Source organism: Schistocerca nitens, chromosome 8 (genome assembly GCF_023898315.1).
Source record: "Schistocerca nitens isolate TAMUIC-IGC-003100 chromosome 8, iqSchNite1.1, whole genome shotgun sequence".
Taxonomy (NCBI): Eukaryota; Metazoa; Arthropoda; class Insecta; order Orthoptera; family Acrididae; genus Schistocerca; species Schistocerca nitens.
In genome coordinates this window covers 440,201,393-440,214,183 of record NC_064621.1, presented here as the reverse complement: position 1 = coordinate 440,214,183, position 12,791 = coordinate 440,201,393, and the positions used below count along the sequence as shown (strand labels likewise).

At 35.4% G+C, this 12,791-nt stretch overlaps 1 protein-coding gene across 3 annotated transcripts in view; it reads right to left on the bottom strand.

Annotated features, from left to right (window-relative positions):
• The window catches only part of LOC126198627 (putative helicase MOV-10), a 380,400-nt gene that overhangs the window by 284,320 nt on the left and 83,289 nt on the right, over window positions 1-12,791 (bottom strand). For all 3 annotated transcript variants that reach the window (XM_049935085.1, XM_049935086.1, XM_049935084.1), the window contains exon 4: window positions 1,254-1,470. In XM_049935085.1, coding sequence (XP_049791042.1) covers window positions 1,254-1,470 — 217 coding nt within the window. The remainder of the gene's footprint in view (window positions 1-1,253; window positions 1,471-12,791) is intronic.

The following is a 12,791-nucleotide window of genomic DNA, read 5'->3' as shown; positions in this document are numbered from 1 at the left end:
TCTGCTCTCAATTTTAAATAAAATTTCAATATCTTAACCACATTTCATATACTGCAATCTATGAGCTAAAATCAACCAATTGCAAATTTCACGCAATGCGTTTTTACCTTTGAAAACTCTTTAAAATTGTTTACAATGTTTTACTTCATTTGATCAAAATATAAGTCACTTGTTAAATAAGAAAACTGAGCTGCTATCAATAAATGACACTGAAAGTTCTAATCTACTGATGTCCTATGCATAACAGAATGTCATCTGCAAACCACAGAAACTGAACAGATACACCTAGATGGATACAGCTTGGTATATTTTACTGTAAGTGTAATTTGGGAGAAGTGGTAGTCATTATATACAAAAAATGATGAATATAGTGCAAGGCCATAGATCTAAGTCAATAATGCATTAAATAGCTATTTGAGTGCTGTATTTCAGTAATAGAAAAGCTCACTTACAAGTATTTCTGTTCCAGTACCCTTGATCTGAATCTGAATGATTAGGACAATGTATTTCTGACACCCTATATCATATCTTCCAAAGTAGAGATTGTTCATAAAGAAGAAAAGTATGAACTGAACACTCATCAGCGTCATGGTCATGAGAACAGTAGGACAAACTCTTTTTAAAAAGGAAGAGAGAGGTAACTTACAACGGCCTTTTTAAAGTAATCGCCTCATCATTCACTTCTAATCAGTTAGGGATACCATATAAATTTAAATAAAATTGGCTGGATACAGATTTACAATCTGCTCCTTCCAAAGGCCAGTCCACCTTGCTTGATTTGGATTTGGAGCAGACAAAACCTCTCCTCCCAAACTGCTGCCTGTGTATGTTACCTCTTTCTCTAAATTTTTCTTCATTCTAACAACTAAAGAATTTCAGTTTTGAAGTCTTTATTTGAAACTATGTTTTCCAAAATTATGTACTTGGAACCACTGCTATACATTTTACTGTTCCCCAAAGGTACTACAGGCATTCCTCCTAAACTTTAAATACTCTTTGCAGCCTTCTGTTGCTTTAATTTTAACTATACATACATATATCTGCTGGGGAAAAGAAGTGTTGCATGACAAGGAGACAGATGCAAACCCTAGCAGTTGCAAGAAGCCTTAGAGATAAAGCTTAAGCGAAGACAATAAACATAAAAACCACTTTCTATAACAAGTGCATGAAATGTATGATAGATTTCACTTTGTACCTTGTACAACATTCACAGTACATCTGGCAAAAAATAAATAAAAAGTGTCCAACCTTACCTGTTGCTGCGATATATTTTTCGCAGCTTATGATCTAGCATTTGTTCATGTTCTTTCAGTTCTGACTCAGAAGAGAACTGTACTTTGCATAAGAAGCAATCTAGTTCTTTAACATCAGGTGCAATTTCTTTCTTGGCCTTGAAAGCAAACTGTTGCTGCACAAGTTTCTGAAGTTTTGGCTTTGCCAAATTGGCATCAGGATGCTTCTGCAGCACTTCTAAGTAAACATAAACAAAAGAAAACTGATACAATTACTTCTGACAATGTACCAATCATGAAACACAAATCACTACGATCACCTTATTTATTAAGTATTTCTTTCTTTTATTTTGTCAAGAGCTGCATGGATTATAATATTTGCATCAATACTACAATACTTCACCATATTTTATGATGGCATAGGAACAGAAACAATGCAATATTTCAAAGATTTGTTCTATACCCACAACAAGTCATAATTAAATAAGCAAAGACATGAAATATTATTCTCTGTAGCAAGCAAGACTGCCCTCCAATCCTTGAACAATTCAATTAAATTCGAACTGCAGAGAATATTAACCAGCATCCTACATAATCTGTAATACTTTAAATTCTAGCAATGCATGCATAACAAGTTGGTGTACTTTGTACATCATGTCATGATGTACTAAAAGATATGAAATTAAAATCTTATCGTGTGAGTGTGGTGCAAGAGTTAAAATTTGAGAATCACAAAAAAAAAAAAAAAAAAAAAAAAAAAAAAAAAAAAAAAAAAAAAAAAAAAAAGAGTTCATTCTTGTAACTGGTTGTTAACATCAACTGCTAATGGTTACTTGGACTCCTTGCTTTACTTCATGTCAGATGTGGCCTGGTTTCTCCTTTGTCAAGTTATGTAAACTCACAGAATTGCAGATACTAGTCACAGGACAACCCACATTTTCTGCATGAAGAACCTCTCCACTCAAAGAAGATAAGTGTTTGGTGTGTGTTGTCTGGCATCCGCATTATTGGCCTCATATTTTTCAATTACACCTTAAACAGTGCCTGATTTCTACAGATCTTTGACTCTTTCTATGCACAATTAACAGATGCAGAGAAGCTGTATGTAGTATGTCAACAAGATGAAGCAACCGCTCACACATCCAACCAAAGTATGGCCCACAACACCATGTTTCCAGAAGACAGATTTCTCAGTAGATGCCTCTGGCCCCCAAGGGCCTGGGCTACACATTGTGTGATTTTTATTTATGGGGTGCACTAAAAAGCAAAGTGTATGCTGACAATCCTCAAAAAATAAATGATCTTAAACAGAATATTACTAGAGAAACTGATAACATCATGCCTGCAGAATTACAGTGTGTTGCTGGTAACATCATCACATGAAGTCAGTGATGCCTGGATGACCATGGTCACAACTTCCAGCGTATCTTTTAAGAAGCTAACTGCATGTTTTTTAATGTTATTAGTATCCGTTCTTTTTAGTTAGTTCGTTGTTACTTGAACCTCTGGTGTGGCATACTGGTTTTATGTGGGACACCATGTATTTTACACTAATGCATGTCCCTATTTTTCTAATGTACAAAATTAATGTCACAGAACCGATCAATTTAACTCCTTTGACAATTATTTTTGATCTAAGAGAGTCTTTGGATGTAAGTTGAATCCATGTGGGACAGTCTGTCTTTTGTCTCTGTGTCTCTGTATGCACTAAACCTTGAGTGTGGTGCCTGTTGGTAAATTTTGTCTCTGTTTTCTAAAACAATGTTGTGCATTAAAGATATGAATCTGATTTGAAGAACTACGTGATGAGAAGTTTAAAAAGTATTGTGTTTGTATTCAAGAAAAACACCAAATAAATCAGCAATAGTGAAAGAAAATTACTGTGTCAATCATATGAAAGATCTGATAACAGAATTTTTAGCCCCTAGGCACTGAAGCCATCAAACAGCACATAAATGCAGATCAAAGTTTTATATAAACTAGGATTTCACTAAACTATTTTTATTTTGCAAAAATATGATGATGTGATTAAATGCAAGATGGATATTTATATGATTACTGTCAGAGAACCATTGTGGAAGGTCGACTCTTAAACCAAAATATACAGCCCGAATCTGATACCCCATTCTGAGATAAAACCAAATGCACAGTTTAAAGAAGTCATGTAAGGCAAGATCACAAATTTCACAACAGACAACTGTTTGACTGTCATGGACGGAGCAAATAATACACTGGAACAATAAAATATATCAAATTAATAACTGTTTGGTTAATGCAATGCTGAAACAAAACCTTGTCAGAATTCTAAATTCAAACATGTTCTTCAGACTTAGTGATTATACAAAACACAGTTTGCACATGGTAACTAAGTGAAGAGAAATGGTGTAACATTTACAGTGCAAAATGAAGTCAAACTACTTTCAGTTACCTGATACTGAAACAGTCAAAGAAGAACTAAACATTCAACAGCCATGTGAAATAAATGAAATGAAATCTGCATATCCAAAATCCAAACAAGATTATGAAGACATCACTAACATTAGAATTAACAACTGAAAAAGTAATGAAAACAGCCTCAACATCAGCATTAACTACTAGAGAAGTGATGAAAACAGCCTCAACATCAGCAGCAGCTAGGGGAGAAAGACACAGGGGAACTTCCAAACAAAATGTGTGTGTGTACTTTTTTTGTGGAAAAACACTCAGCTAAAAGCACCAAAACCACAAACCCAAGGAGGGAGAACCACAATCCTGCAGTTTTTCACTCCCAGAAAAGAACAAAGTGGCACCATCATCTGCACGTAAGAATCTCCCCTTGCTTGGCAATTCAGTGGAATATTGTTGACAACCTGCATGGAGTATGAAGAGTTTTCTAAGCTCCAGAAGAAGGAGAGAGCCAACTCAGCACCACACACAACCAGGTCTCCACACAAAGGAGCAGCAAAAGCAAGTAAGCCCCAAATTTCAGAACTGAGTGCTGATCTTGCAGTGTTTCACCAGAATGTGCAGTCACTACTGGATAAAACTGACAAATTCCAAATACTGCAAGGAAATGAACTTAAAGATATTTCAATCCTGTGTTTAACATAACACTGGCTGCAGGAAAACACACTGAAAATGCTATATCTTCCAGACTTCATACTAGGCAAACACTTCTGAAGGAAAACAAAAAGTTATGGTGGCAGCTGTATCTACATTAAAAATGATATTACATTAGTGCCCATTCAGTTCCCAGAGAAAAAGATCTGCAAATATTAGATCTTGAACTATTAAATGAAAATAGAGACATAATTTGATTATACAGGAACCCTGATTAGTGACATGAACACTTTACTACAAAATGTAGACTATCTCCTTTTTAAGTTATCAAAACAGAACAGATGTCTGATTACTTGCGGTGACTTTATTATTGATTTTTGTGGGGCGCCTACACAAGAAACTGATATACTCAACCTCCTCTTGACATTTAACCCAAAACCTACAACAGAAAGATACACAAAACAGACTTTTAGTGATCAATAATATATTATCCTTCACTATTTACAACAGTCTGCCAATACTGGGGTAACTTTTTGATTCTGTGAGTGTAGAAATCACTTGTTTTTGTGGCAAAGAACTTGTCAAGCCATGTTCGGAGTGCATTTTCATCTGGAAAAGAAGTTTCTTGAAGGTTGTTTGATAGAGGGCAGACACAGGTGAAAATATGAGGGAATAAGATCAGGTGAATAGGGTGGGTGTGGAATGACTTCCCAACTGAACTCCTGTATAGTGTTTTTTGCAGTCTAGCAGAATGTGGGCAGATATTATTGTGGAGTAGCATCACTACATATAGTCTCCCTGGTCATTGTTCTCGGATTGCATCTGCAAGACATCTCGGTTGTTAACAATAAATATCAGCAATGATGGTTACAACTAAGGGAAGGAATTCGCAGTACACCGCACTGTTGCTGTCTCACTAGATGCATAACGTTATCTCTTGTGGATATGTGCAGATCTTTTTGGCCTCAACCATTCCTTTCTTTTCCTTATGTTAGCATAAAGCTGCATTCGTTATCACCAAATCACAAAATGATAATATGTCAACTCAAACAGCAACAGTGAACTACAAATAAAAAATGACAAACAATAAATAAACCCACAGCAACCAGAATACCAACATACAAAACAAAAACACTATGACGTAATGCACGAATCTAATTCATCACCATCTACTTTCTGACAAATCATTAGTAACTACAGCTAGGAACTTCAGTGTACAAATCATAAAAAAACTTATTCACTACTTAACTAAAGGACCAAGGGAGGTAGTATACAGCTGTAGCAACATTAAAAAAAAATTGATATATTCTTAAGCATCTTCCAGTATTATTCTGAGCTGTGCCTTCCACTCAGGTAAAGGAAAATCATGAAAAATAATACAAAAAGTAGTTGGATCACTCCACGTATACAAGTTCCACTGAAGGAAAAAAAAGATTTTTCTACGTCATAGATGAGCAAACTGAAACACCTCCAGAATTTGATGCTTATGTTAAAAGATAAAAAAGATCTAAAATAAATTTATCAGAAGGTTGAAAAAACTAACAAATGACAGCCACATGGGAAAAGCTACAAATGAAATGAAAGCAATGTGGCCCATTGTCAGTAGAGAAATTGACAAAACATAGGAAAAGATTGTAACATCAATCTGCTTGAAAATGGAGACAAAATTACTGGCCCAAGCAGAGTAGCTTACGTGTTTAATGTATATTTCACAGAAACAACAAATAATCTGATACAAAAATAGCAAACAACAACTTATGGAAACAGAGATGAGGTAAAAATGTATTTATATGAGAAACAATATTTTTGTTTCCAACAGATGAAAAGGAAATACCTAATAATATAAAGGAATTAAAATCATAATTTTCTTCAGGCACTAATGGTGTTCCTCATTACATATTATAAACATGTGCAGCAGTATTGACTAATACCTTAACTCATCTTTGCAACACTTCATTGTGAAGTGTTTATTGTTTTTTTCCCCTTTTTGCAGAAAAATTGAAAATGATGAAGGCAAGGCCTCTGTTCAAGAAGGGAGACCAGACAGATGAAAAGAACTACAGACCAATATTTCTGCTGGCTGGTTTTTCTAAAATACTGGAAGAAGTATTTTACAGATTCATTCACAGACAAAATTAATTTTGGATCATGTACCCAACATGGATTCAGAAAACAACTCGATAGAACCTGCAATTTATAATTTTGTTAATGAAATCCTGACTGCAATAGTCTACAAGAAATGTGTATCAGCAATATTACTGAATTTCGCAAAAGCTTTTTATGTGATAGATTACAACTTCATGCTTCAAAAATTGGAATTGTTGGAATTACGGAGTTGGCACGTGAATCAGTGGCATTACACCTGAAAAGCGGGGAGCATCAGAATCAGAATTTCATTGTCTCATAAATACATGTTAAATCATAGATTCAGTGTACAGGAGATTCATCAAGCTAATAACTATAATAGATTTGCATGGAAAACAACACTTACTAGAAGTATAAAATATATGAACATACTCAACATTAATTTTTACCGTGCTCAACTGGTCAGATCATTATTAAAAAATTCATCGATAGTGTAATAGCATTTTTGTACCAGAGTACTACATCATTTTCTTAATACTAAATCAGTTGCAATCTTTTAAAAAAATTGCCTTTTTTTAAACTTATTATATGTTTTCATCCCCATACACTGTGGGGCCTACATGAAAAGATTGAGCCTATCTGTAGGAAGCATGAAACTTTCTTTGTTTCTAGTTTCATATCTGTGCTGAAAGTTATTTGGAGCAAACTACTCTGGATTATTATTTGCCAAAAGAATTATTTTGTAAAAACACAGAGAGGGAACACTAAGTATTTTTAGGTTTCTTAACAGTGGCTGACGAGATTCTCTTGGTTTTGCACTACACATGTTTCTTATAATTTTTTTAAGTCAACATTCTTGTCCAACTGCTAGCATTTTCCCAAAACACAATGCTGCATCTCACTATTGCCTCAAAGTAGCTATGGTACACTAACTTTTTCGTGTCTACGGCAGTGACAACACTGGCTAAGATTGACATGGCAAATGCTAGCATGTTCAGTTTATTTTTTAAATAGTCTACATGTGAGGACCATGACAGATTTCTGTCCAACTGTATTACTAAGAATTTAAAATATTCTGCTTTGTTTGGTTCTAGACTTCCATGCATAATCTGAATATCATTTATGTTAATCTGTTTTGTCTTAAACTGCATAAGCTGTATTGTATTTAGTTTTAGGCCATTTATATTGAACCACATATCTTCATTTTCTTCGCACCTACATTTTCTAGAGTTTTTATGACATTTTCAGGAATTTCTTCTGCATTTTTATTTTCTATCAGTACTGATGTGTCAACAGCGAATAAAACTGAATATATCTATGGGTACATCATTTATGTAAAAAAAAGTTTTGGGCCTAAAATTGTAGCACTCCCTGTGAGATAGTTCTTCATTTCAAGGAATATTTTCCTTTGTATGATGTTACGATTATCCTTGGATGTCTCTTTGTCAAAATATGACTTACGTCACTGTAAGACACTGCCCATAATTCCGTATTTTTGCATTTTATATAATAACAGTGAGTGGTTCAGACAGTCAAATGCTTTGGATAAGTCACAGAAGATTCCTGCAGGTTTTTGTGATTTATGTATGATGGAACTCACTTTATTTACAAATTCATCAATTACATAAATTGTACTTTTGTAATTGCATAAATTGTACTTTTGTCTTTTTTGAAGCCTAATCGATTTTTTTAAATTACATTAAATTTATGACAGAAATTTTGAATTTAGATTGAAACTATCATTTCAAATATTTTAGAAAACAGAGGAAGAAGGGAAATGGGATGGTAATTTCCCATATATCTTTAGAGCCTTTTACAAATAATGGTTTCACTTCCACATATTTTAGAATGTCTGGAAAATGATCGATTAATTGTTTCAGACAGTGGGTGTGCTATTATATTTGAAGCTGCTTTGATGACTTTCGCATGTATTTAATCCCATCCCACAAAATTTTTATTTTTATGTTTAATATAGTTTTTGCTACATCTTTTACTGTTACTATGTCAAATATAATTAGACTCTCATTCTTCCTCTGACTTGACCCAAACAAATGTTCAGTATCTTGATAGGAGTCAAAATCTACATCAACATCAGATTTCGCTACCATTATAAAGTATTTATTAAAAGTTTCTGGTATCTGAGCAGGATTTACAATTATTTTGTTTTGCAATTTTATTTTAGAAATTTCCTTGCTGGTAGGACTGATTCAAATTCAGATTTGGCAACTGTCCATATTGGCTTGGATTTCTTTCTGTGCTCTTTGATAAATTTAGTATTTGCCATTTCCTTTGCTGCTTTTACAACCTCCTCCAATTTTCTATATTTATTAAAGTAATTCAACAAGCAAAGCAGAGTGATATGAGATGCCTAGGTCTAAGGAGAATATGGCATGTCATTAAATATATATTTTGTTAAAACATTGTCTATACATGATGCAGTTCACTCATTTACTTTGGTGAAATCAGTGACATTTAGTCTAAAGCCATATTCTTGAATTAAGTCAATAAACTTAGTAGACAAGTTTGTTTCACTTGCCGTATCATTGTAAGACCTGCAAGAATCACATTTTTTTCATCTTTTCTTTGGTAAGTTTATGTAGGAGACACTGGAATTTCTCTAAAAATATTTTAGTCGCATCACTATCTGGAATTCTATATATTCAGATAATAATAATATTACGTTGTTCTAGCTCTACTCAGCAACTTTTAAGCATATGTTCTTCATTAAGAAAATTAAAATTGTCTCTTTCTTTATATTCTAATGAGTTTTTAACTATGTAACTCTTCAGGCTTTCCCGGCGATCTAATGACATCTTGGGTTGTCGGGTGTTCTGCCGGATATCAGCGTCGTACTTGCACGATATTTCGGTCACGTAGCTCGTAACCTTCATCAGGTCGCACTTGATGAAGGTTACGAGCTACGTGACCGAAATATCGTGCAAGTACGACGCTGATATCCGGCAGAACACCCGACAACCCAAGATGTCAGTTTTTAACTAGTCTACAGGAGCCACCACAGATTCTGTTTTCCTACAAAAGCTGTTAGCTACTGTAAAGTTTTCTAATTTGTTTAAAACTGTGATTGAATCTTTTGTGAGCCAATGTTCGTTTAGGAAAAACGACTTTGATATTTCTTTCTTCCGAATAAGAACAATTCGTTGCTCATCAAATTTCGTGGCTTTATCCTGTGCATACATTGCACTGAGGCTATTTATGTTCCAGTGCATTAAGAATGAAGACTTACACTGACTTAAAGTTTTAAACATATCATTCCTTAAACACAGTTCTTTTACTTTTACTGTGTTTTTCTGTTTTTCAACCCCCATCACTGGCTGTTAGTTTCCCTTGGCTTCATATAATTTTATGCAAGTCAATAAACATTTTGCTGAAAGTTACAGAACATAACCTATTTAGATGCAGCCCATCCTGTGCAATACAATTCTCACTGATAAACTTGTCTGAGTCTACAAATATTGCTCCTAGTCCATTACACTGATCACAGATGTTGCAGTTTATTTTGTCTAGGTACCTGTCACTCACTGATCTTCTGTGTAGTATGCCACTTGTTATGATACTTGAACATGGATAAATGCTTTTTGCTGATTGAATCACATTCTGTGTTTTGTTAATGAGGTCCTCTATGCTGCAACTTCGAATTGAATTGGAACCAATGTGTACAAACACACCTTTATAGTTTTCACTGTTGATTACATTTTTTGTTTTTTGCTTTGCCTGCAGAATATTCTTGAAGTGTTTATTTAACTGATGCAATCTCATTCCTGGGCACACACTGACTTCACAGTTTGGAATCACAATGTTTTTGAGCACTGAATGACCAATTATTAGGAAGTTGTTTTCCACCCTCAATTTTTCTCCTTTTTGATGCCTGTCTTTCTTCTTGTGTTGTACAATTTCCATATTTGAAACATGCTGATAGTAGAAATCATGCATCAAGGAGAAAACATTATGTACACCTACTAATCTAAAAGAAAATGAATTATGTACTGTGTGCCCCAAGGTTCTATTATGACCCCAGTGTTTTTCTTGATATTTATCAATGGCATGGATTCATCCAGCAACTCCAAAAAATATATAAAATTTGTGACTGACATAATGTATCGGTAAAAGGCAAAACTGCTGCTTAACTATGATATGAAATACAAAATTCCAATTACACATTGCAGAATGGTTCACCAGTAACAATCTTGTTGTTAATAGAGAGAAAAGTGTTGCAATGCTGTTTCATACCACACAAAACAAACATCCATTAATCCCCACTATAAATGTATTTAATAAACCAGTACAAATTTTAAGCTCACACAAAGCTAAACATGATATGCTATGGCATAAAAATACTTACTAGGTTTAGAACAAAAGAAGCAATAAAAAATGTGTATTATGCTCAAGCAGTATCACTGCTGTGATGTGGGATAATATTTTTGGGACAACTTGCCAATAAGCAAAAGCTGTCCTAGTTCCACATCATAGTGGCCAATACAACAGTGCCACTCGCCTCTTCCTGCAGTGCCACAACAGGTGCCTGTCAGATGTTTCCATAAACTACCTCACCTATGGAAGGAGAATCCCAAAATTTGGTTCGCCTTGGTCAATAACCTGTTCAACATTCACAGATTCATATGCCTGGTTAGCCACTTGCATGACAAACCAGACCTCAGCAGTGACCTCCGGCTGGATCTGCCATCTCAACATAAATATACTACAGCTTGGTCACACAATACTGAATGGCTGTTGTGCTCTCCTGTCAAAGCAATTCATTACATCATTTATGCCATACAGCTGCAGGATCAGACTTCATTCTCTACTGTGATGCAATCTGTGCTCCCAAGTCGCATCAGAGGAGCTAGCTGACATCACACTGTGGACCCTTTGACAGGTTAAATTGCCCTCCGATCTTCAACTACATCTCCTGTCTCACAAGTCTGCTGTTTTATAAGAGAACCTTGATCAAGCTGACTAAGCCTACAGTATTATCTGGCATTGCCAGCTTCTTCCTTCTGGTAGCTCCCTCTTGGGTTCAAAGGTTGGCAATACTCCACCTGCTTTGATCCAGATGCCTCCTCACTCAGCAGGTACAGGATGCACACACAGTGTGCACTCCCAGCAGCTACCTCTATTGCCATTTGGCTGTCAAGTTCTGGCACTACCTGCACCTCCATAGTCCACTCCCACTCTTCTACTGTGGCCAAGGGAGTACACAGTGTGCCAAGCAGTTTGGGTGATGCACAGCAGATGCTGCATCCCATGTATCCAATATATGGTTACCATTTAACTTTCGGTGACTGTACATGGTCGTCCACCATGTGCATACCCAAATTCTGGCCGTGAGTCCATCTAGGGGCCACAACTTGCGGCAACACTGAAGGACGCCACCCCTCTTTTCAGTCAGTTGATATGCTGAATCCTCCTGCAAACTGGCTCTACATTTTCAATCCCGCCAGCACTCTCCACTTCCTCATCAACACCGTGGCCAATGCCAGCATCACCTCACCATCATGTACTCCTTCAGGTCTTCTTCCTGCATCACAGTTCCTTCATAGAGCCACCACCTCTGGTCTGTGGTGATCACCAACATCAAATATGTGGTTATTGACTTTGATTCATTGACTTTGATTCGTGATTCTATGGTATTTGACTAAGTTTGGCATGAATGTCCATGGTATGTGCTCACTTGAATTGAACTATGTCATATATAGTAATATTGTGTTTCATTTCTATGTCAATTGTGTGTTGGTGATCTCCTCCACCCAATGATTCACCTCGGGAATAGGAATTGCCACATGGTACTCCATGGGCGGCATGCAGCGAGTTCACCAACAGATGCCTTTACATCACAAGTATGTTGTGGACCTTCCAGTGCCACACAGATTGCTGAAGGAAAGCCTCCAAGTGGGTGATAGCTCATCAATGAATAACATTGTAAACAATTAACATCCAACACATTTTGAAAAATTTTGGTGTATTATTTTATGGTCTTCAGAATGTTTACAATCTGAAAACATGTACGGGTGCAAGGCCATTTCATAAATATTCATAGCTGTGTAAACCAGTTGAAAGTTTTTCAAAGTGCATGGAAATGTAAAAAACAAATATTATATTAAAATTAAAAGTTACATCGAGACTATTTTTATGGTTTTGCTACCCAGACTCCTCACATGTGGGGCAACCTGGAGTAAGATCCAAAACTGTAACAAAAGGAGAGTGGATTGAGAATTAAAATAGAAGACAAAACTAATGAAAAAGAATTATGCTTACAACAATTTCATGTTTTTGCATCAAGAATTTACTATGTTTTCATATATACTCTCATCTAGTGACCCTGGAGCAAGACATGGATCCACTTAAAAGAAGTTGATCTCAAGAACTAAGAAACATGAAGTGATTTATGACAAGAAGAATAAAAATTTCATTTGGACT